The sequence below is a fragment of the Mesoplodon bidens genome (assembly GCF_964165515.1).
Source record: "Mesoplodon bidens genome assembly, chromosome: 6".
Lineage (NCBI taxonomy): Eukaryota > Metazoa > Chordata > Mammalia > Artiodactyla > Ziphiidae > Mesoplodon > Mesoplodon bidens.
In genome coordinates this window covers 21,364,552-21,388,852 of record NC_138162.1, presented here as the reverse complement: position 1 = coordinate 21,388,852, position 24,301 = coordinate 21,364,552, and the positions used below count along the sequence as shown (strand labels likewise).

Genomic DNA, 24,301 nt, shown 5'->3' with positions numbered 1-24,301 from the left:
AGTGGCAGAGAGAGCCAGAGAAAACCAAGCCTCACTCCTGACCCAGAAATACATGGGGCATTAAAAAAAGGCATAGTCTTCATACAAAAGGATTTTAGCAAACTGCCATGTTTCAGCCAGTAGAAAACGTATCTGTTCTGGTCTCAGATATCAGGTAAGGACTCCAAGGTTTGCCAAAGGACAGAAGGGGCCCAGAGGTCTCTTGTCCAAGAGAGGTCCGTCTGGTTTGTGAAACAGTAGTAGTGCCTTTTCGTAGGTAGGGCTTACCATAAGGTTTGAAGTGGGGTGTTAAAAACTGTGGTTAAGAGAGGTCTGAAAGTATTGGGGCTTACTACAGGATTTGTACTGTGACACTGTGGTAGTAGCAAAATATTAGAAACAACTTAAAGATCCATCAATAGAGAACAGAGTGTAAAAATTATAATACATCTACAGAAGGAAGTACTATGCAGCTATTAAAAAAACGCAGTAGGGCCTCCCTGGTGGCGCAGTGGTTGAGAGTCCGCGTGCCGATGCAGGGGATACGGGTTCGTGCCCCGGTCTGGGAGGATCCCATATGCCGCGGAGCGGCTGGGCCCGTGGGCCGTGGCCGCTGGGCCTGCGCGTCCGGAGCCTGTGCTCCGCAACGGGAGAGGCCACAACAGTGAGAGGCCCGTATACCACAAAAAGAAAAAAGAAAAAAAAAAAAAAAAAAAACACGCAGTAGCTCTATTAGTAATAAGGAAAAATCTACAAGATGTAGCAGTAAATGAATAAAAGGTGAAGGACAATGTGTATAATATACACACGCATGCATGTGCACACACACATGCTTATAAATGCACAGTTTACCTCTGGACTGATTCATAAGACACAGGTAACAATGAGATGGGGGAGGTGGGGACTAGAGGCCTGGAGTCTGAAGTAGGAGGGAAACTTTGCATTATACATATCTTTTTTATATAATTTTATATTTTTACATTTCTTACTTATTCAAATCATTCTTTAGTGTTTTTTTTTTAAGTGTTACAGTAGCAATGGTTAGGGAGAAGGCTGAGAGACCGTAAGAAAAAGGAGGGATAACTGTGGACTCCACAAGGGCAATGAGCTGAGGTAGTAGAAGTTAAGACAGGCAGCCATGATCAGAGCAAAATCCTGGAGTTTAAAATTATAGAAAGAGGGCTTCCCTGGTGGCGCAGTGGTTGAAAGTCAGCCTGCCGATGCAGGGGACGCGGGTCCGTGCCCCGGTCCGGGGAGATCCCACATGCCGCGGAGCGGCTGGGCCCGTGAGCCATGGCCGCTGAGCCTGCGCTTCTGGAGCCTGTGCTCCACAACGGGAGAGGCCACAACAGTGATAGGCCCGCGTACCGCAAAAAAAAAAAAAATTATAAAAACAGTGCTTTCCTTGTGAAACTAAGCCTAAGACATGGGGTCCTCAAGGGCCCTCCCTTATTTTCCCAAGGGGGATCCATTTTTTAGGCCTTCAATAATAGCACAAGATGGACAACTCTTTGCCTGGGAGAGAGTCACAAGTAAGAACAGAACTTGCACGAGACAGCTGATTCGTTCTATCTTAATGATCTTTCTTGAGAAAATGCTGATCCATCTCAAGCTAACTGGCTTCAGTCTTGGCTCTCCTGGGATGGCTCCATTTAAACACGTACTTTTTTTTTTTTTAATTCTTTATTGGAGTATAATTGCTTTACAATGGTGTGTTAGTTTCTGCTGTATAACAAAGTGAATCAGCTATATATATACATACATCCCCATATCCACTCCCTCTTGCATCTCCCTCCCACCCGCCCTATCCCACCCCTCTAGGTGGTCACAAAGCACTGAGTTGATCTCCCTGTGCTATGCAGCTGCTTCCCACTAGCTATCTTTTTTTTTTTTTTTTTTTTTTTTTTGCGGTACGCGGGCCTCTCACTGTCGTGGCCTCTCCCGTTGTGGAGCACAGGCTCCAGACGCGCAAGCTCAGCGGCCATCACTAGCTATCTATTTTACATTTGGTAGTAAACACGTACTTCTAATCTATTTGCTCAGTTCCATCTCTTCTTACTGACTCTCCTCCGTCAGCTTTCTTTAGCAACCTAAGAGCTTCTGCCAAGGCTTCTTCATGGCCTACCTCCATGCCTTCTCCTTCACTGTCCCTTCCACCTGGAACACCCACCCACCTGCTGCCACTGCAGTCTCTGTTTCTAGAGCTAAAAAGTCTCACCTCCTCCCCCAGATTTTTCTGCAGCTAAGCCAAATAAGGTACAGAATCACATCCATTCCACCCACACTACCAACATTACTACCTCAACAGCATTAGCAATGTCATACACTCATTAAGGACATATGGCCAGGTACTCAGCCAGTCCATATACAGAGATGACCTATATGACCTCTTCCCTTAAGTTGCTGACAATCTTACAGGAATGGCATAAGGGTAGCTAGGTTCATACGGCACTTACTCAAAGTCTATTGAATGCACTATCAGTTAAAGAAGTATAAATGACCTATAAACTTATGGGAAATATTCAAATCACAAATAATCAAAGAAATTCAAATTAAAACAATGGGATACCATCCTTCTGCCAAATTGGCAAAAATTTCTAAAACGATAATACTCAGTGTTGGTGCAAGACATCTAAATATTGAAAGTATAAATTGGAAAAACCTTTCTGAAGACACATGTCGAAGTTTATCACAAGGCTTTAAAAGGGATATACGTTTTTTTTTAACATCTTTATTGGAGTATAATTGCTTTACAATGGTGTGTTAGTTTCTGCTTTACAACAAAGTGAATCAGCTATATGTATACATATATCCCCATATCACCTCCCTCTTGCATCTCCCTCCCATCCTCCCTATCCCACCCCTCTAGGTGGACACAAAGCACTGAGCTGATCTCCCTGTGCTATGTGGCTGCTTTCCACTAACTATCTATTTTACATTTGGTAGTGTATATATGTCCATGCCACTCTCTCACTCCATCCCAGCTTACCCTTCCCCCTCCCCGTGTCCTCAGGTCCATTCTCTACGTCTGTGCATTTATTCCTGCCCCTAGGTTCTTCACAACCTTCTTTTTTTTTTTTAAGATTCCATATAATATGTGTTAGCATACGGTATTTGTTTTTCTCTTTCTGACTTACTTCACTCTGTATGACAGACTCTAGGTCCATCCATAAAAGGTATATACTTTTTTTTTTTTTTTTTTTTTTTTTTTGCGGTACACGGGCCTCTCACTGTTGTGGCCTCTCCCGTTGCGGAGCACAGGCTCCGGACGCGCAGGCCCAGCGGCCATGGCTCACGGGCCCAGCCGCTCCGCGGCATGTGGGATCCTCCCAGACTGGGGCACGAACCCGTGTCCCCTGCATCGGCAGGCGGACTCCCAACCACTGCGCCACCAGGGAAGCCCAAGGTATATACTTTTAAACTCAGCAATTTATTTGAATCTACTTTGAGAAAGCTAAGGTAAAGAAATAATCAGAAATGAAAAGAAACTTATGCATAACGATACTCATCATATTATTTATAACAGTAAAGAAATAAGAGGAATTGTTAAGGAACATCTCTCGATACATGATGGAATACTGTAATCTATTAATAATCATTAAATCATGCTTTCAAAAAATATTTAATAACGCAAAATAAAGCTCACAAAACAATGCCTAAGTGAGAAAAATTCTAAGTCCACACACAGTATTGTCCAAACTCAGTAACTTTATATAATGTATATATAAATTATACAACATAGCTAATGTTAATAGTTAATATTTTGTTGTTATTGGCTTTAGGTGCTAGGCCTTGGGAAACTTTTTTTAAAGAATTAATTAAGAGAAGATAAAGAAGTACATGGAGATTTCTGTGGAAATGCTAATGAGCTTTTCTGACGTCTTAAGCATCCATAAAAGATTGGCTAAACACTCTGCCAGGTTCTATATTGGGCTCTAGAACACCAGCAATAAAAACCATAGCCCTGGCATTCAAGGATCTTACAAGTACACAGGAAAGATGTAACAGTAAACGAGTAACTCCATTAAATGCCAACTTAGCAAAAGTACACTAGTCTCCCCTTATCCTGGGACTATGTTCCAAGACCCCCAGTGGATGCCTGTATATATATATACATATGATAAAGCGTAGCTTATAAATTATGCAGAGTTAGAGATTAACAACAGTAATTAATAAGATAGAACAATTGAAACACTAGAGTTGTCCCTCAGTATCCACAGAGGATTGGATCTAGGACCCACCATGAATACCAAAATCCAAGGATGCTCAGGTCCCATAGTTGGCCTTCAGTATTCAAGGTTCTGCATCTGCAGATTCAACCAACCAGAGATTGCATAGGACTGTAGTGTTTATTTTTAAAAACCCACATATAAGTGGACCCGTGAAGTTCAAACCCGTTTTGTTCAAGGGTCAATTGTATACCGTAATAAAAGTTATGTAAATGTGGTCTCTCTCTCTCTCTCACAAAATACCTTATTGTAAAAACTTAACGCTTTTTCCATTTTAACTAAGCACTTATCACACACTGTGGCCGTAACTCTTTCAGTTTGAGGTATGACAGCAAAATTAGCATGAATTTCTTTTTCCTTTTTTGCAATTCCATGGATAGAAGATCCATCCTTACTATAGATCTTAGCAACTTCAGCATGTGATTTTTTTCTTTCCTTATTAAATCAATAACTTTCACCACTTCACTTAAAGGAAGCACTTTACAGCTTCTCTTTCATATATATGAATTGCCAGACATATACACAATACTATACATAAAAGATAACTAGTAAGAACCTAGTGTATAGCACAGGGAACTCTATTCGGTGCTCTGTAATGACCTATACGGGAATGGAGTCTAGAAGAGACTCCATACAGAATCAGCCATACATACATGTGTACGTATGGCTGATTCACTTTGCTGTACAGCAGAAACTAACACAACATTGTAAGTCAACTATCCTCCAGTGAAAAAATTAATTTAAAAAAAAAGAGGAAAGGTAAAAAAACCAAAATGAATTACCAGCATCATCACTCCTGCACTTTGGGGCCATTATTAAGTAAAATAAGGGTTACTTGATCATAAGCACTGCCATCTCGTGACAGTCGATCTGAGAACTGAGATGGCTAATAAGTGTTTAATTGGCTAGACAGAGGGATGATTCACATCCAGGGTGACATGGAGTAGGACAGCACAAGATTGTATCACACTACTCAGAACTGCATTCAACTTAAAACTTAAGAACTGTTTATTTCTGGGGACTTCCCTGGTGGTCCAGTGGGGTAAGACTCCATGCTCCCAATGCAGGGGACCCAGGTTCGATCCCTGATCAGGGAACTGGATCCCGCATGCTGCAACTAAGAAGTCCGAATGCCGCAACTAAGATCCCGTGTGCCGCAACTAAGACCCAGTGCAGCCTAAATAAATAAATATTTTTTTAAAAAAGAATTGTTTATTTCTGGAACTTTCCATTTAATATTTTTGGACTGGGGTTGACTACAGGTAACCAAAACTGCACAAAGCGAAACCATGGATACAGCAAGGGACTACCATATGCACAGAGTCTGGAAGCTTTACCCAAAAAACTGACACCTGACTGGATTTAAAAGATGTGAATGAAAAGTTAGCTATGTGGAGAAGGAAAAAGAGTATATTATTCCATGCATGGAAACAGCGAGTACTTTGAACAAAAAATTTTACATGTTGCAAGTGTTGACTAAACAGAGTAGCAGAAAGAAGTAAAACTGGAAAGGCATACAGGGTTTGTATCAGTGCCTTTCAAATTCCTTTTCCGAAGGATCTGGTTTTTTATTACTAATATGTCATGGACTGATATTTTTGGTCTATAACCCATTCAATGAGACAAGGCCAGTGATCATGTGCTTGATGTCATGGCAATCCAAATTGCCACTAAATGCTCCCTTTCAACTTCAGCACTTATTTTATCAAAGACTAGAACCAAACAGTTCCTGGACTGGGCTTGTCCATGGACAACAATGTGAGTCACACTGAGCTAGATCAAAAGGTTTTATTATATCATGAAGACACTGTGCAGTAATTGAAGTATATATATATATATATATATTTTTTACTTTCCTCTTTTTTTTTTTTTTGCGGTACGCGGGCCTCTCACTGTTGTGGCCTCTCCCGCTGCGGAGCACAGGCTCCGGACGCGCAGGCCCAGCGGCCATGGCCCACGGGCCCAGCCATTCCACGGCATGCGGGATCCTCCCGGACCGGGGCACGAACCCGTGTCCCCTGCATCGGCAGGCAGACTCTCAACCACTGCGCCACCTGGGAAGCCCTACTTTCCTCTTTTTAAATCATAGTTCTACTAGATAATTTACAATCCTAAGAGAAAGGTACTATTTTCTCCCCATTTTCTGGATTAGGAAAATGTGGTTTGTTAAGGTCAAAAAACTTTATTATAATGGTACACTGAGAAAAAAATATTAGCAACTCACACCACAGGCAAGAATTAATTTCCCTAAAACAGTAAAAAGCTCCTAGGAATCAAAAGCTCAATAGAAAAATGGGCAAAGAATATAAATAGACTGTTCACAGAAAAGTAATAGCCTTTACTTATATGAAACATGCTTAACTTTACCAATAATAAGATATGCAAATTTAAACTCTACTGAGACACCATTGCCTAGAAGACTAGCAAAAATCCAAAACCTTAACAAGTCACTCTATTGGTGCGTCCGGGAAGAAAAAAGTACCCTCATGACGTTACTAGTAAGAGTATACGTTGGTGATGGTACTGGCACAAAAACAGAAATATAGATCAATGGAACAGGATAGAAAGTCCAGAGATAAACCCACACACATATGGCCACCTTATCTTTGATAAAGGAGGCAAGAGTATACAATGGAGAAAAGACATCCTCTTCAATAAGTGGTGCTCAGAAAATTGGACAGCTACATGTAAAAGAATGAAATTAGAACACTTCCTAACACCATACACAAAAATAAACTCAAAATGGATTCAAGACCTAACTGTAAGGCCAGACACTATCAAACTCTTAGAGGAAAACATAGGCAGAACACTCTAGGACATAAATCACAGCAAGATCCTTTTTGACCCACCTCCTAGAGAAATGGAAATAAAAACAAAAATAAACAAATGGGACCTAATGAAACTTAAAAGCTTTGCACAGGAAAGGAAACCATAAACAAGACAAAAAGACAACCCTCAGGATGGGAGAAAATATTTGCAAATGAAGCAACTGACAAAGGATTAATCTCCAAAATACACAAGCAGCTCATGCAGCTCAATATCAAAAAAACAAACAACCCAATCCAAAAAAGGGCAGAAGACCTAAATAGACATTTCTCCAAAGAAGATATACAGATTGCCAACAAACACATGAAAGGATGCTCAACATCACTAATCATTAGAAAAATGCAAATTAAAACTACAATGAGGTATCACCTCACACCAGTCAGAATGGCTATCATCAAAAAATCTACAAACAATAAATGCTGGAGAGGGTATGGAGAAAAGGGAACCCTCTTGCACTGTTGGTGGAAATGTAAATTGATACAGCCACTATGGAGAACAGTATGGAGGTTCCTTAAAAAACTACAAATAGAACTACCATACGACCCAGCAATCCCACTACTGGGCATATACCCTGAGAAAACCATAATTCAAAAAGAGTCATGCACCCCAATGTTCACTGCAGCTCTATTTACAATAGCCAGCACATGGAAGCAACCTAAGTGTCCATCAACAGATGAATGGATACATAAGATGTGGCACATATATATAATGGAATATTACTCAGCCATAAAAAGAAATGAAATTGAGTTATTTGTAGTGAGGTGGATGGACCTAGAGTCTGTCAAACAGAGTGAAGTAAGTCAGAAAGAGAAAAACAAATACCGAATGCTAACATATTCACTTTGAATGCTAACTGATTCACCTTGTTATACAGCAGAAACTAACACAACATTGTAAAGCAATTATACTCCAATAAAGACGTTTAAAAAAAATAGTATATGTTGGTGGAAGGCAGATACCCTTTAGGATAATCATTAACGCTTTTCACAAATATCCTTCCCTATCTATTTCAAGGTATACTGTACCATTTGCTTGAAGTTAGACATGGTTATATAATGGTTATATAATTTGCTTTAGCCAGGGAAATGTGAGCAAAAGTGACATACTGTGTCTTTGGGGCAGAAGTTTTAAGAGCCAGAATGCAATCTCCTATGTTCTCTTTCATTTGTTATTTTTTCTTTCCCTCTACCACCAATATTGGCAATGTTCTAGAAGCTGGCTGATCCCTTAGCCTGGGTTGCAGAGAAGATAACTTGAAGCAGAACTCTTCAACATACAGGATGATAAGCAGCACGAGCAAAATAAACCTTTGTTGTTTTAAGCCACTGATAAATGGCGAGCAGTATTTACTAAAATTACAAATGCATATCCCCTCAGATATACTTGCACACAAGCAAAATGACATACATAAAAGATAATCATTTGCAACATGGTTTATTACAGCAAATGACCAGCAACAACCAAATGAACATCAACAGAAGACTAGTTAAATACTTGCAGTACATTCATACAGTGACATATTATGCACCTGTTTAAAAAGAAAAAAATTATCTTAGAGCTAATATGGAAGAATCTCCAAGTGAAAAAGCAAGATGTTCCCAGTGTGTATAGTATACCATCTTTTGTTTCTAAAAAAAAAGGGGGGGGGATTAGAAAATACATTCATATTTACTTATACCTGCATAAGGAAATTCTATAATAATAAGAAACTAACAAAAATTATCTTAGGGCAGATAGGCGGAACTTCCAATTACTCAGAAAAAAAAAAATTATTGGTGCCATACTTAACTTCTTACTGTCTCGCAACCTCAATCAGTCTGTCAGCAAACCTCATCTTAAGTATAAATGGTATATGCTTCTGCCTCTATCTTAAAGTGCTATCAGATTCTTCTTTAAACTCTGGCTTATCTTCCTCCTCTTGGGCACATCTAAATCAACTTCCAGTTACATGACCTGTGTTAAGAATATATTTACTGTTGTTCTGGTATTCAATTAAGTTGCAATGGTTTTTGGTTACTCTTAAAGAAACCCTGCTTTTCTCTAAATGATTCCAAGCTTTGGCAACTGTTTTTAGCTATTCTTTTTGAGAGACTCTGAACTGCCTCTTGAAAAGTCATAACAAACTGCTCCAATATATTCTTGTTTTTCTCATTCAGAACTTTTCTTCTACGTGGAAGTTATTGTACTTTCCTTTATTATAAGAATTATAAGACCCTTACTCTGAAAAATTAGAAATAAAAAATTGATAGGAAATCTCTTCCTGATAGTAGTATGCCAACTAATGAATGTAGAAAGGATAATGGAAATAGAAAGTTACCATTTGGCAACCACCATTAGTGGTGGTAGATTCAGACAGGAGTCATACATGGATACTTAGCCTGTACATGGAGATTTGATGAGGAGCAAGATACTGGCACGGTCTCAGAGTATTGTACCACAAAACACTTACCAATGACAAAAGGAAAAATGGTGTCAGAACAGTAGAGAAACCTGGCTGGTAGAAACATAACTGGGTGATTTTGTTTTTGGCTATGCCGTGTGGCATGCGGGATCTTAGTTCCCCGACCAGGGATCAAATCAGTGCCCCCTGCATTGGGAGCACGCAGTCTTAACCACTGGACTGCCAGGGAAGTCCCTTAACTAGATGATTAAAGTTAACATTACAGGGGGTAGGACAGGTTGACAACATGTACTTTCTGATGCAGTTCACTAAAATGAGTCCACCATCATTTTTGTGTAATCCCTGCCAAGAAAGTATGGCCTGAGTCTGGACATGAGGAAACACTGGATGGACCCAAAATGAAGAATATGTTACCGAATGAAAGGCCTGTGTTATCTGCTGAAGATGCGAAAGACTGAGGAACTGTTCCAGATTAAGGGAGATTAAGAGACGTGACTGCTAAATGCAACATGTCAGCCCGGATTGTATCCTGGACCAGAAAAGAGACATTGTTGAGACAGTTGGCAAAATTTGCATGGGAACTTGATGACAGTATTGTCATTGTTGATTTCTTGATTTGGATAGTTATATTGTGGTTACACTGGAGAGTAGCCTTGTTTTTGGAAAATACAAACAGGAGAACATCATGCCTCCAACCTTCTCTCAAATGGTTCAGAAAAAAGATTAATCATAACGGATGGAGGGCGATGAAGCAAAAATGTTGTAAAATGTCAACAACGGAGGCATCTTGGTGAGGAGGATATGGGAGTTCTTTACTATTTTGGCAACTTTTTTCTAAGTTTGAAATTATTTCAAAATAAATTACTTTTTAAGTGTGTTTACACATGTGAGCATGCTTGCATTTTTAGTATGTGCCAGGTATTATACTACCGACAGCCACCTGTCATCATTTAAAAATCTCCTTTCACTAACACAACATTGTAAAGCAACTATACTCCAATAAAGATGTTAAAATAAATAAATAAATAAACAAATAAATAAATAAAATAAAAACCTCCTTTCTGCCTGAAAAGTGACTACTGACACACAGATAAGGACACTTCAAACTTGCAATGCTGCAAATGAAAAATATTTCTATTTTTACTTTTTTACACTGTTTTAGATATTAATGTGTTGGTGTTTGGGGCCTTAAATTAGGGGAGCCCGTAGAAACTTCTGAACACTAAATTTCTGAGTAAAATTTCTGGCCCTGTAAAGGTCAGCCAGTGGTACTTGAACTGGCTGGCCAAGGGAAACAACAACTAATCCTAAGAGGCCTTGAAATAGTCTTCTATCCTAAACTCAAAATAAAATGGCCTCACAGGTGATAATGGTACTGAAAATAGCATTTAATTTTACTTTCAGGCTCTTAACCCACTAGGTCTACTTGATTTCCATTAATCAGCATAGAGGGAAGCCAGTGGCTACCTGCCCATCTCTTAAGGCTCTAGCTTACTTGTCATGCATTCCCAGAAGCACACTGTAAGATGACTAAGCACTGACTGCTTCTTCAGCACCATATGTCTCCCAATTTCAAAGGAAAAACTGTCCCAACTAGAACCAGAACAACAGATTTCCTACCTCCTGCAGCTGGAGTCGAACCTTGGTAACTGCTCGGATCCAGTGCGCTCTGGCTTGGGTAAATGGCGAAGATGCACCCTCCTCGGGAAAACTTGTAACAGAGAAAAGAATGTTCCTTAAAAATCAGCCCAGGCCACAAGATGACAGTGCTCAAGGCAAAACTGCCAAATACCTAAAATTAAAAGGTTTGTTGTATTCATGCCTATACTTATCTAGTGATTCAAGCCACTAAAACAGCATAGTCCTGAATATCCAATGTGAAAAAAATTCCTAAAATGACAAGTCCTTTTAACTTTTCATCTGTTCCCTCTCTTTCTTCCCACTTTTCCACTCACCTGATGAGGCAGCTCATTGGGACAGTCAGGGATCAGGATACCAGAAGCGATGGCAAGGGCCCTAAGTCAATGACTAACATAGAAACCATGCAGAGAGGTGTGGAGTAACCCTCTCCCCCTACCTCTCAAGACCACCAGTCTCCCTTGAGGGTTCTACATAGCATCCTTAGGGCAGAATTTTGTTCCTGCAAACTGTTCCTGCTCCACTAAGCATTTTGGAAGGCTTTCCAGTTCCTAGACTACATCAAAGTGCTAAGAAAAAAGGCTGAGCCCTTGTCCTGCTGTGATCTTGTTCCTTGAGCTGCCTCAGGACCACCCTCAGCGAAAGGAACAATAAATATAACAAAGTAGCTTTGAGACAGAAACACTAACCTGTATTAGAACAAATCATCATCATCTTAACTGTGGAATAGTGGTTAATTCTTGGTGATGATGCTTCTCCTCTCTCTCACTGGGGTCTACTGACAAGGCAGTAAAAAAGGACCCACCATCTAGACACATAAAATATATGCTAGGCTCTGATGCCACCTAACTGGTTCAACTGTTTTAAAACATTTGTGGGCACTTCTGAAACTGGCCTGGACGTCACTTGCACAGCTAGGATCTGGGAGGACAGAGCCATTAGAGAAGGCCAGGCACCTTCTGCTGCTCGACCAAAAACTCTACCCAGACAACAGTATCTTTAAAGTCCAAGGTCGACAAAGAGCTATCTTTCAGTGGGTCGTCAATCCAGTAAAAAAGCTGGTCCAGAACTCAGTCTCCCTGATGTCTTGTCTACTAGATGAGCCACCAGAGATGACTAAAAATCAGGAAAACAAACAGAAAATACGTTTCTACCTTCAAGTGGTGGAGTAGAGGCATCAACCATTCTCTAACTTTTACCACATCATCAGCATTCACTGCTCTGATCTTCCCATGACCTTGAAATTTGAGAATTTAAGTCACACCTAGCCTTTATCAATCTACCCCAGTGGTTTTCAACTAGGGACAGTTTTGCCCCTCAGGAGAAATCTGGCAATATCTGGAGACATTTTTGGTTGTCACACTGAGAGTTGCTCCAGGCATCTAGTGCGCAGAGGCTCAGGATGCTACTAAAATCCTACAATGCATACAATAGCTTCCCATAACAAAGCATTATCTGGCTAAAAATGTCAACAGTGCTAAGAATGAGAAACCCTGCTCTGCCCCAACCTATCAGCAATTCACTGACCAATTTAGCTCAGTAAGAACAATACTCAAACTCTGTACTAAGCCTCATTATGTGACTGTTAAAAGGACAAATTTAAAATTTTTCTCCTTATGGGTACCAACTGCCAGACATACTGCTAGGCCCCAGGGAGACAGAAGGGTGGGTTAGATCTGGCTTCTAGACCAATTCTTTAACTCTTTCCCAGTTTTGTCAGCCAGGGAAAAAACAAAACAAAAGAAAAAAACAACGTTCACAAAAGAAATTTAAACATTAATCGGGTGGGAAGCCTATTTCATTCAAAGCAGCTCCTCTGAATGAAATGACCTGCAAGGTTCAGGTCAGTTCCAGACTCAAAGGCTGTCATATGTGGGGTCAACTAGTAAGCCAAGAACTGCAGACTCTAGAAGGCCTGGTACACTGCAGTTAAAATGTTCTTCAGAGATCCTCAAAATACATTGGAAACTACACCAAAAAGCAAAGGAAGCAGTGCAGAGATAAGCCTCAGTATCCTGATCACAACCACACCCAGCTGCAGGGAAACAAACAAAAAGCAACTGCATTCTGTTCAACAATACCATAGGGCAGGTACTGAGGAAACCAGGTGAGCTCCTCAAGGTAGCCATCACCTACCTCTCCTGGGGGCCTAGGATGTGGTCTCTATGTAGCACCAGATCTGGGGGTGGAGGGGTTGTAGCATCTTCTTTCGTCTCCTTGGGTTCACATGCTCCTCCCTTCTCCTCTTCACGTGCCACCTCCAAGGCTTTCTCTTGTTCTCCAAAACCTACTTGGCTGTCTCTGGAGAAGCTGCCAGAGCTGTGGCAGGAATGAATCAAGTCCCTCTCCCGACGGTCATCATCTTGTTCATGACACTGGTCTAGTTCACTCAGCTGAGAGCTTCCTTGACTCACATTACAGGAGGAGCCATACCTACTACTGCTGGTGGGGCTGTGAGAATGAGAGGAAGACACGTCAGTAAATACATACAAACTAAGGACCAGAACAAAGTAATGGATAAATCCAGGAAATAATGATTCTATCAGTGGCAAGGATCACAAACAGGAGGTTCCTAGGAAGAGAGAACCAAAGTTCACAATCTAGAAGAACTAGTCTCTGTTCAGCAAAATCACAACAGGAAAAATAACACAACATGCTGGGTTCTCCAATAGCACTTAACCTCAACCCTGCAATTGACTTTGAAGAATTCTTTATCTTAACATGCTATTTTGTAAGTAGGATTAAGAATTATTAAAACAGTCTGTTTATGCCTAAAATGCTCTACTTGGACTTCTTAAAAAACTTGTCCAGTGGCTGTGATTAAAGTTTTCCAATTTCCACAGAGTAAAATGGATGGATGAACTCTACTCGCTTTTTCTACTACCTATTAAATCGAGAGAGATCCCCTTTCCTTCCTCTCCAATTGTAAACGTACATGTGTGTTCCTCAGAATGAGCAAAGGAGGGTGAACATGTTCCTTCAATTATCTCTCAGCCATCTGTATGAGGTAATGGAAGCCACTGGGAAATGGAGGCTAGGACCAAGAAATTCCTCAGGGGAATGGTCTCAACAACATGAATGTTACAGCAGTATCCCTGGCAGCATAGGGAGTGTCCCAAAGATGAACCTGCCTATCTATAGCTGAGTTGCTCTCAGGACATGGCTCCGTTTTGGGCAAAGTGGACACAGTCCAACTCCAAGATCTGAGTCAGGGCCATATTAATGCATTTCTGTACCTGAAGAGAGGCCAGCCTAACCCTCTCTCAACCACCTGAATTTCCATACCCAGAAAGGAAATTTGTTCCCCTGGTATAAGAGGCAACAGCTATAGCAGAGAAAGTGGCAGTGAATCATGACCAGAAAGAATACTATTCAGAGTTACTCCCTTAAGCCGTATACTGAATTTGGGGGATTCAGTCCTATTCAAAATGGAGGGACTTGGGGATGATCTATCAATACAAGATCTATCCTAGCCCATTTGGATAGTTCCATCCCAAGTCAGAGGCCCTTCATTTTACTTCTGGTATTCTGCCGGAAAGCCTCCATGCAAAAGGACAAGGAATTTCCTTGCCAAAGAGTCAAGCTTTAACTAAAGGGCTTATGTTTACTCTTGGCCAAATGAAGATAAATCATTATTGTTTTCCAGTGATATTTTCCCTATGATTCCTCCCAATTATCTGGCATTTCCAGGCTGATTTCTGATTCTTCATACCATGGCAGCAGGATAGGTACCAAGCCACTGTTCTGAGTAGTTCCCAGCACACATATACACATGAACATGTGTGCGCACATACTCACATAACCTCCAAAGTACTTGACCAGCCTCTTTGGACTGGTTTGGGCCAGCATTCAAGGCAGCATTCTTAAAATGCCCTGTATGGTGCTTCTTCTTAGGGGAAATAATAGTATCCTTTGCAGGTGGACCCTGTACAATGCTCCAGACTGAATAACTACAGCAAACGATAGCCCTGAGCTCCTGTGAGACTGTACTGAAAGCACTTATCAGACACCAGTCTCATGGGTAGTAAAATGCAGAGACTAGAAGAAGCTGTGCAAATCCATATGGAATATATATAGTATAGATTATTCCAAGCCATCATTTGCATTTTGTATTTTACTTAATACCCTCATTGCCACTGGAGAAAGCATCTTAGAAGACTTGGAAAAGCAAAGCAAAGTAGGTCTCTCCTAGCTATTACAGATATAAGTGCCAAAGCCCCAAGGAAGCATTCTAGCCTATCATGTGGTTGTAATTAATATATGCCACTCAATGACTTGCTGCCTCTTCTTGCCCTCCCTTCTCCATTCTGCATTATTCAAGGCAGAGCAAACCAGAGTGAGTAAATCTCATGACCTAGCCTTCCCTTTAAGCAGGAAGCTCCTTGTTCCAATAAATGAATTACATTTGGCAGAAAGAAGAGAAGATGACGATATCCACCTATTATTTCTTCTTGCTTAACCCCTAATTAACATGAAGCTCAGGTGCTGGGAAAGACACAGGAAGGATAAAAAGCAGGCTATGATTAAGCTATCACTAAGTCACTGCATCATAAATGGTCAATTCTTTAAAATCATTTATGATGCTTTAGTTGAGAACAGGCCTTTTGCTGGTCTTTGGTTCCTTGATGTCATGTAGAGCAACTGGCTGCTGTACATCCGAAACAGAGTCAATGCTAGCAGGCGCTGCCTCCTCTTCATGTGTTTCTGGCTGGTGAAGTAGCTCAGAGACAGTGCAGTGTTCTTCCTCATGACTCTCTGAAGGACAGGTGAGGTCAGAGAGGTTATCTTTGGTACCCCCGTGTTCTCCAGATGCTGGGATTTCCTGCTGGTTTTCCACTTCTCCAGGCCCTGAAAGCTCATGAGCACATATACTTGGCCTGGTCTCCAGCTGCCCAGAGGTCCCAGAGGGTTGAGTCAAAACCTTAGCTGGCTCAGCACTGGCCCCAGACACTTGAGAAGACTCCAAAGTTTTGTCAGCCTCACTGAATTTAAGGTCCTGATCACTGCTGATAACCAAAACTGGAGAGGAGGATTCTGCAGGCATTTGTTCAGGGTCCCATTTGTTCTCTTTCGGCCATGGGAATGAAAGATCCAGCTTCTTTCCAAACCTTAGTTTTGAATCACTTGCCACTGCACTACTCCCTTTCCCCTCATTAACTCCCTCAAATAGAGTTGACAACTTCTTAAAACTGGACATTAAACCAGTCTCTGCTGCTCTATTGCCAGAGGAGGAAGGCGAGGAAAAGAAACAGCTCAGTGGTTTCCGATAGTCAGTAGCAGAGGATGGGAAATGGAGTTTTGGCCAACTGATCATGTTTGGGATTTCAAAATGAGGACTTCGCTGCTCCGTTTCCTTGGGGACTGCAGGTGGACCTTTCTGGGCATCAAGTATCCCATAGTTTTCTTTGGCACAAAGCACAGGTTCCTCCAACGGACAGTGAGAAAGGTATCCTTGGGTTTCCAGTGTGGCACTCCGGCCAACACTTGCCTCACTGAACACTGTAGTATTGGTTTCTAGTGAATTGGTTGCCTGTAGCTCTAAGAAGTCTTGGTTTGTGGAGGCAGATTGCATATCTGGCTCTGGCTCAAGAGGAAGAGGTAGGTGAATTGGAGGAGGAAGCTCTTTGGCAATCCAGATAGGTTCTGGATGCAACTGTGTTGGCAATGAGATATGCTCTGCTTCCAATGATGCCTCTGTGTCTGTACCCTGCAACATCCCCATGTCTCCTTCATCACTCAGAGACAATACTCTTTGCCCAGTATCATCCCCTGAGACAGAAGATGCAGCCTCAATTGTTTCAGAATGTTGGGGTTCTGGAATATTGTCAGGAATATTATTGTTTTCCATTTCAGTTGTTAGGTCAGGATCATCCGTCAAGGTCTCCAAGTCTGACTTTGCACTAACCACAGTCATTCTACAGTCACTGACTATAGCTTTTGAATTGAGTGCTCCAAAGGTGGCTTCTTTCCACAAATTTTCGGGAGGTACTGATTCTTCTGTATGTCTGAAACCACCATTTTGAAGCAATGCAGTAGCTGGAATAGATGATTCTTGTTTGTATGTCTCTGGTTTGGGACTTTTAAAAAGTCCAAATAACTCACCTTTGAGAGGTTGAGATGATGCACCAGAAGAAAAAGAGAAAAAGGAGTTCTTCTTTGGAGGTTTAGGAGAAGAGAAAAGTCCAGAGAAAGTTTTAGGAGGTTCAATTAAGGACCCAGAGAAAGATTTCACTTTGGTCACAAACCCTGAAAGCATTTCTACTGAAGAGTCCAACATTGATTTGTCTTCCACTTTATCTGCATCTTGACTCTGGAGGTGCCCTGTACATCCTGGCTCCACAGAGGAAGAAGCTGGCTCCAGGATCTGTGTTAAGACCTCATCAGGGGCCTTTTCTAATGGCAAGTTCAGTGGGTCACTAGTAAATCTTTCATTTTGGTGGTAGGTAGTACATGTGTCAAAATGGTTGAGCTTTTCAACCAAATGGCTATCATGTGAAAAAGAGCTGGCTGGTGAGTCACTCAGAAAGGCTTCCTGTATGAAAGCCTCTTCTTCATGGGGAGATACCTCAAGGGTCTCTGGACCAATGAGCAGTGTTTCAGACTGTGCCTGAAATTGTGGTGAATGAGGAACAATGTCTTTTTGTGACTGACTTACCTGGAAATCTTTTAAAGATGTCCCTGGTCCATTACCGGAACCTAGTTTTCCTGGATAGTTGTTTTCTACATTGAGCTCATCTGCAAGGGAGGTAACCTTAGTGGTGTTGCTAATGGAAACACAAGGAGCCATCTGCTGTTCATGAACTACCTCCTGGACTATGCTACCTCTACTGTCATTAGAATCTTCTCTAGTCATTGTATCACTCATGTCTACAAAAACACTTGGCTTCTTACAGGGCTGGGAAGTCACTGGAGCAACAGCTGAAAGGCTGTGTTTTTCCCCAGGAGTCTGCTGCTTTTCATCCAAAAAGGACAAGTTGAAGAAACTGAAAGAGCTATTACGAGAGGCATTCTTCTTGCTGCCTGAGTTAGCAGTGGAAAAAAAGGAAGGAAGTGTGAATAGCCCTTCTCCTTGAGATGTGGTTCTTGGTAGAGCAGTAGAGGTTCTGTTCTCAGATTTTTCGGATCCAGTCAGGAAAGAAAATATAGTCTTTCTGGTTGGTAATTCTGGTTGGAATGGAGATGTTGTGGCAGTTGAAAAACTCTGGTCTTTGTCAGAAAAATGATCTTGTTCATTTGAATTTCTTCTGCTCAGAATATCTAATGATATTTTATCACTTCTTGGAACTTCTGTCACTGTAGACACACCACTAGTCTCTACTGAAGAATCTCTGGAGGATTCTTTGAGACACCTTGTTGAGAAAGATGAATTTGGTGACTGGGGGAGTTGGTGGTCTCTGGAGGGTGCCTCTTCGTCAGTCAAATGATCACACCGGATCTCCCTAATTGATGGTTCCTTTAGCTCACTGTCATCAATAGTAGTCTGCTTGTTCAGATTTCTAACTCGAACCTTCCCTTTAGAGGAAACTGGTGCAGCAGGAAAGTTCCCAACATCCTGTTTAGTTAGATGTGCAGGATTAGGACTTGACTTGACCTTATCCTTATTAGTCATTGAAGAAACAGACATATTTTCAGTTGTCTGTTTAGGAGATACATTGGTTTTAAAGAAATCCCCAAGGGAACCAAAAACATTTGAAACACCAGGAGATTCATTCTTTTCCTGAGATGATATCTTTCTATTTGTCTCACCATTCTTTTCTAAATTTGGTGATCCTTCTTTATTCACCTGGGTTTTAAAGAAGTTCAAAAATGGAGATGCCTGTTTCTCGTTTGCTCCTGCACTTACTGAAGAGTCTTCTCCCCGACCAAAGAGTTTCAGTGCACTTTTAAATAATGTTCTCTCAGACTCTTTGGAAGACTGGTCCTGAGGAGGCTCATAATTCTTGCATTCATCCCTACTAAACTGTGATACAAGAGGAATTGAAACAGAATCAGCTGTAATCATCTTGTCGTCTTCTATATCTGCTTGAGCCTGAGAAGTTATTTGGTTTACCTGGAAAACAGATTTTAACAAACTTTGTTTTTTCACATGAACGCTTTTATTTAAAGGGAATTCTTTCTTCATATTTTTAGTAAATTCTGGTCTCTGAACATTGGATACCATTTGTCTCTCTGAATCCTTCTTGAGAAGACTTTCTTCCTCATTTTGGGAGTTACTCTCTAGTTGCTTAGTCAAGATTAATGACTGAAGACCATCATTTGTGATCTCTGCTAAGTTTGACTGCTGATCTATTTTCTGCATGGCTGAAGACTCTAAGGATTCATTCTTATCAAAATTCAAAGTACTTCCAGTTGAAGCACCCAAAGCAGAAAATGATGAAGTCACTTTGTTCAATGATGACATCTCTTCTGTTTGCTGTGGGATGTTAGTCTTATTTTCAGGATGAACCAAAGAGGCAGCTTCTTCAGAAGAAGACTGGATCCACCAGAAACTGGAAAGGTTAACTGATGAATCCTTTGCTAGAGTCTGATTCTTATCTCCCTTTATAATTTGATTTTTATTTAAGACATGATTACCAATCGTTTGGGGATGATTTCTGAGATCCAATGTACACTCAGAGTCTTCAGAACCACCCAGCCTTTCTTTAAAAGATACAAAATCTCCTTTTGACTTTTGAGGAGTATAGCCTGAAAAATCTAATGGTTGATCCCTTTGGCCATAACTTGACTTTTCAAGTACTTGTGAAAACATTTCTATATTTAGATACATTGGTCCCTCACTTCTTGGCAAAACTACAGATAAATCAAGAGGGTCATCAATTGGTTCCTCTTCAACATACCACAGTAATTCGTCTTCCCTGTCAAGTACTTTAAAACTGTAAGCAGGAATAGTGCTATCATCTAATGTAATACTTGATAGATCATTTGTCTGTAAGTCACAATTCAAATACTCTTCATAAGAACAGTCAGGTATAAATAAATATGCATACTGACCAGTAGAATCAGTAAGGAAAGAATAGATGTACTGACCATCGTGGAACATAAAATGTCCATAATCTCCATCCTCTGATGGCCACCACACTCCATTTTCAAGACATGACAACCATTCCTGGTATTCATAACCAACACTTGAATAAACAAAGTTTTCATCCATTCTTAATGAGTCTAGATCAACTACCGGGCACGTACTCTTCTCATAGCCTGAAGAACAACTTAAGTCAATGGGCAATTCTTCTAGTGAATTCTTAGTCTCATTAATTGGAAGATAACAAGAATTTCCATATAATGAGTTAGCCGCCCACATATCACCTCTTAATAAGTAATCTTCATTAAATGCTAACTGGTTGAATGATTCATGTGGTAAGTCACACCAAATGACACTGTTTAGATTTGTTCTCCACTCCAAGATATTTGCATTTTGATCTTTTTGGCAAAAATTTATTGCTGGATTTTCTGAGTCAGGCCACAAGAAAACATCGGCTGATGGAAATGTATTTTGATTCAACATATAATAAACTGGCTGAAGTTTTCTGGAATTTTTAGAGAAATCTTTTATATCAGAATCCCATTCATAAGAGAAAGGATTGTTCATCTCTTCAAAAGCCTGATAGTGGTTTGATTGACTAAGAATGTTAGTATTTAGCATAGGTGAATTTAACTTGTTAGAATTTTCATGTAGTTTTGCCTCAAGAGCATGGTGTGGTGTCTGCCTCTTAGCCAAAGATTTCTCTAATAGGTCCTGCTGAGCAGTTGGAGTGCAGTGAAGTACACTGTTCTCAGAAGAGGGGAAATTCTTTTCACTTTGCTGGTTTTTCCATGTAGGAGGGCAATAATGGTTATCAACCCAAGCATCAGATAATGGTATGTTTTCTTTAGGTAAAGATAAGCAGCTTTTTATGAAGTCAGAAGTTTCCTGTTTTTCATGGTTCCTCTGGTTCTCAAAAGTCACACATGAAGTAACAGGGATCTCATCCAAGGATAAATGCTTTTTTCCATTCAAACCCTTTAGGTCACCTAAAGACATGGACTTTGCTTCATCTGGCTTACAATCAGTCATACTGCTATTTGATATCAAGTTAAATATTCCAGAGAATAAGCTCAGTGTATTATTCCTGTGAGGAGAGTCATCTTTCTTCACATTTAATTCTTGTTGACTAGACAAGTTTTCAAGAGAAGAAAATCTGTTAAACAGGCCAGAAAGAAGGCCTCCTTGGGTTCTTTTCTTGGAAGCTTTATCTACAAGTTTGTCATCACTCATTTCATCAACCAAGGTGGGTTTCGAAATGGTAGAAGTAAACGCTAATGAAGAGTCTGGTACTGTTGAGGATGTCACTTGTGTAAAATTCTTACTTTCTCCTAAAGAATCTGAAGGTATATGCTCTTTAGACACAACTCCAGGAATGTTTAAGGTATCTCTTTCACAGTTCTCTATTGCTGTGTGGTCACTTGAGTGTAATTCCTCTATACTCCCAAATTTCCCAAGATCATTATTAATATTTGGAGCTGAATAAGACTTTATTTTATTAAGTGTGACATCTTCAGGAGTATTTATTTGGTCACTCTTATTAGATGTCTTTATATCACCAAATTTCCCTAGATTACTATGAATATTTGGAACTGAAGTAGATTTTATTGAACTAAGTTTGGCATTTGCATGGCAGTCTCTTTGGATCTCTTCATCAGTGGTTACTGCTGAGCCATGAAAACTCTGGTCGTTGACAGTTTTATGGCTGTCAGTGGAAGAAAATTTAAACAAAGGGAACATGCTTCCTTTCTCTCTTACATCCTGCTGCTTTTCAGAATGACTAAGAACTTTGAAAAAAGGAATATCTAATTTTCCACTAAAGGAAAAGGAATGTCCACCTTTCTTAGGGCCCCTTTCCCATCCATCTTCCTCCAACTGGTGAATTTTCATAGAGTCTGACAAAGTCTCCTTTGAATAGGTCTCAGGGGAAGTGAGCAAAAACTGGCTAAAGGATTTTCTGAGTGGCTCAAGGAAATCATCGTCACCAGTAATTTTGACCCCCTCTAATGGCTTTGAAGATGGCTCTTTATTTGCAGTTCTGCTGCCAGCTTCACAATGATGTCCTAAAGTATCTTTGGCACATATTTTTCGTTGATCTGGTAACAGAGACAGATCTGTACAGGGTTCTCTTTCCAACGGACTCGCAACATCATCTTTCTTATTTGCAGAATGAGCTAAGTTAGAATGTTCAATGGCTGCTTGGGAAGACAACAAATCCTCACTTAGGGGCATTTGGTAGTGAGGAGTTTCTCTATCACTCCTAGCTAAAGTGACAATGCTACTATCATTGCCAAGGGTATCTTCCCCTTGATTTGACTCCGAACCACACGCAACAAAGTTTTCCTTTCTTGTTGGCTTGCTCTGGTCATCATCTTTTTTGGTTTCATCCTTTTCCAAAAAGATTTTTAATGGATTTAGCATGCTACAAACAGACTTTATAACTGCACTCTGACTCTGTGAAGCAGAGTCCCTTCCAATAGTTTCTGTTGGATCCTGAAAGTTTAAACTTCCAGTTTTACTGTCCACGTGCTCATTTTCAGAGGTTTTGTCATGTTTGCCAACGTCCCTATTGTCAACTGTTTGAGAAGATAATGGAGATGGAGATTGTATGGAAAGATCCTTCTCTGATACTGACTTGGCTCTGGGTCTAGATTGTGAATTAATCGCCTCTGTTTGATTAAGAGTTTCTGTTTTCTCTGGAACTAAATAAACCAGCTTTTCCACAGAGCTTGTTAGATGCTTTGTGCCTGAACCCACCTTTTCTGTGAGTGAAGTGAATAAAGAACCAACAGCACATTTTACTCCATTCAGCTCAGGGAAAGAGAAGGCTTTGTCCTTGTCATTCTTGACAATGTTTAAAGATGGTATTTGATCCCCTGGCATTTTCTGTTCTCCATTATTAACAGTACTATTGTGTTTAAGTGTTTCTTTAGTTTTTGAAAGGGAGCCAAATCTATTAATCTCCTCTTCTTTCTCTGCTAAATATTCTGACACTGTTTCTACCAAACACTGAAGCTCACCCATTGTATCAATATAGTCCTCCTTGGGTTCCTCAATAGAGGAAGGGGTCATCTCTTCCATGGGGGACCCAGACAGATTTCCAAGTGTGTCTGTAGCACAATTCATCCTTTGTGATGCAAATGCAGGATTTGCTCCATAATATTCTTCTGGGAAACCTCCAATATGATGGACATTGGATGGATGACATGTTGGTGACAGTAAATCTTCCTGCTTATCAGAAACGGGGGAACCCAGAAGTTCATCAGAAGTACTGCTGGCAGAATCTTCAAGAATATCTAATGGAGTGAAATTAGTGACATGCTGGTTTAAGCCAGATGACTTTTCACAGTTCTTAAAACAACCAGGAAGATCATAATCATGACTTTCCAAGTTAGTGGTCCACATGCCACTCTTAACCACAAATCCATTTTTGTAGGGACGCAAAACTGGGTAATTTTGTTCCTTCTTCTCAACGTGGCAAAGGTCACAATTTTCAGTGTTAGGATATGTACTTTTCAAGTTAGTCTTAGTTCCTGATTTATCATCATATTGGCTTTTTTCACTGTCTTCAAAATGACTATATAAGGGTGTCTTTTTCCTTCTCCTATCTATTGTATCATATTTCTGAGGATATCTAGAGAAAGTAGATGTTTCAAACTTAAGGTCATAATTAAAGGCAGTAGAGAATTCTGTCTCTTGGCTTTGAGATGGTATCTTTTTCCAATTCTTGTACTTTGGTTGTATTTGTTGGCTGTAATATTTATCAGTTTTTGAAAGAGTTCTCACTTCTTTTACCCCTGTGTCCTTTAAGTTTACGTTACTGTTTTCTAGAGCCTCTTGTGACATTTTCCCCTCTATCTTCTCATATATACCTTCTTGCTCTTCATAGTCAACATGAGAGAAATATGAAATAATCCTAATTTTGTCATTTTGAACCTGCAAGCCTTGTCTGATGTAAAGAGATAAAAATGGAGGAATAGTAAGGCAAGAAAAAAAGGAAAAACAGGGGAAAGGAAGAAAAATTATAAGATTTAGTACATATTCAATGAGAGAACTAAAATTAATAAAATTATCAATTTGATAAAAACCATTCAGACTGAAAAGACAAGATAAGGAAATCCACATGTTCTTAAATCAGTATTATAGCAAGGTAGTCAAAAAGTTTTTCCACATTAGAAAAAGAATACCTATAACAACTTTAAAATA

At 40.3% G+C, this 24,301-nt stretch overlaps 1 protein-coding gene across 4 annotated transcripts in view; it reads right to left on the bottom strand.

Moving 5' to 3' along the window:
• UNC13B (unc-13 homolog B) overlaps window positions 1–24,301 on the bottom strand; it is a 231,715-nt gene that overhangs the window by 83,104 nt on the left and 124,310 nt on the right. For 3 of the 4 annotated variants that reach the window (XM_081237785.1, XM_081237784.1, XM_081237786.1), the window contains 2 exons: window positions 13,210–13,524; window positions 11,056–11,146 (listed from right to left, as the gene is read on the bottom strand). In XM_081237785.1, coding sequence (XP_081093911.1) covers window positions 11,056–11,146; window positions 13,210–13,524 — 406 coding nt within the window. Of the gene's footprint in view, window positions 1–11,055; window positions 11,147–13,209; window positions 13,525–15,674; window positions 23,730–24,301 lie in introns of all 4 variants that reach the window. The other variant, XM_081237787.1, reaches the window with a different exon arrangement.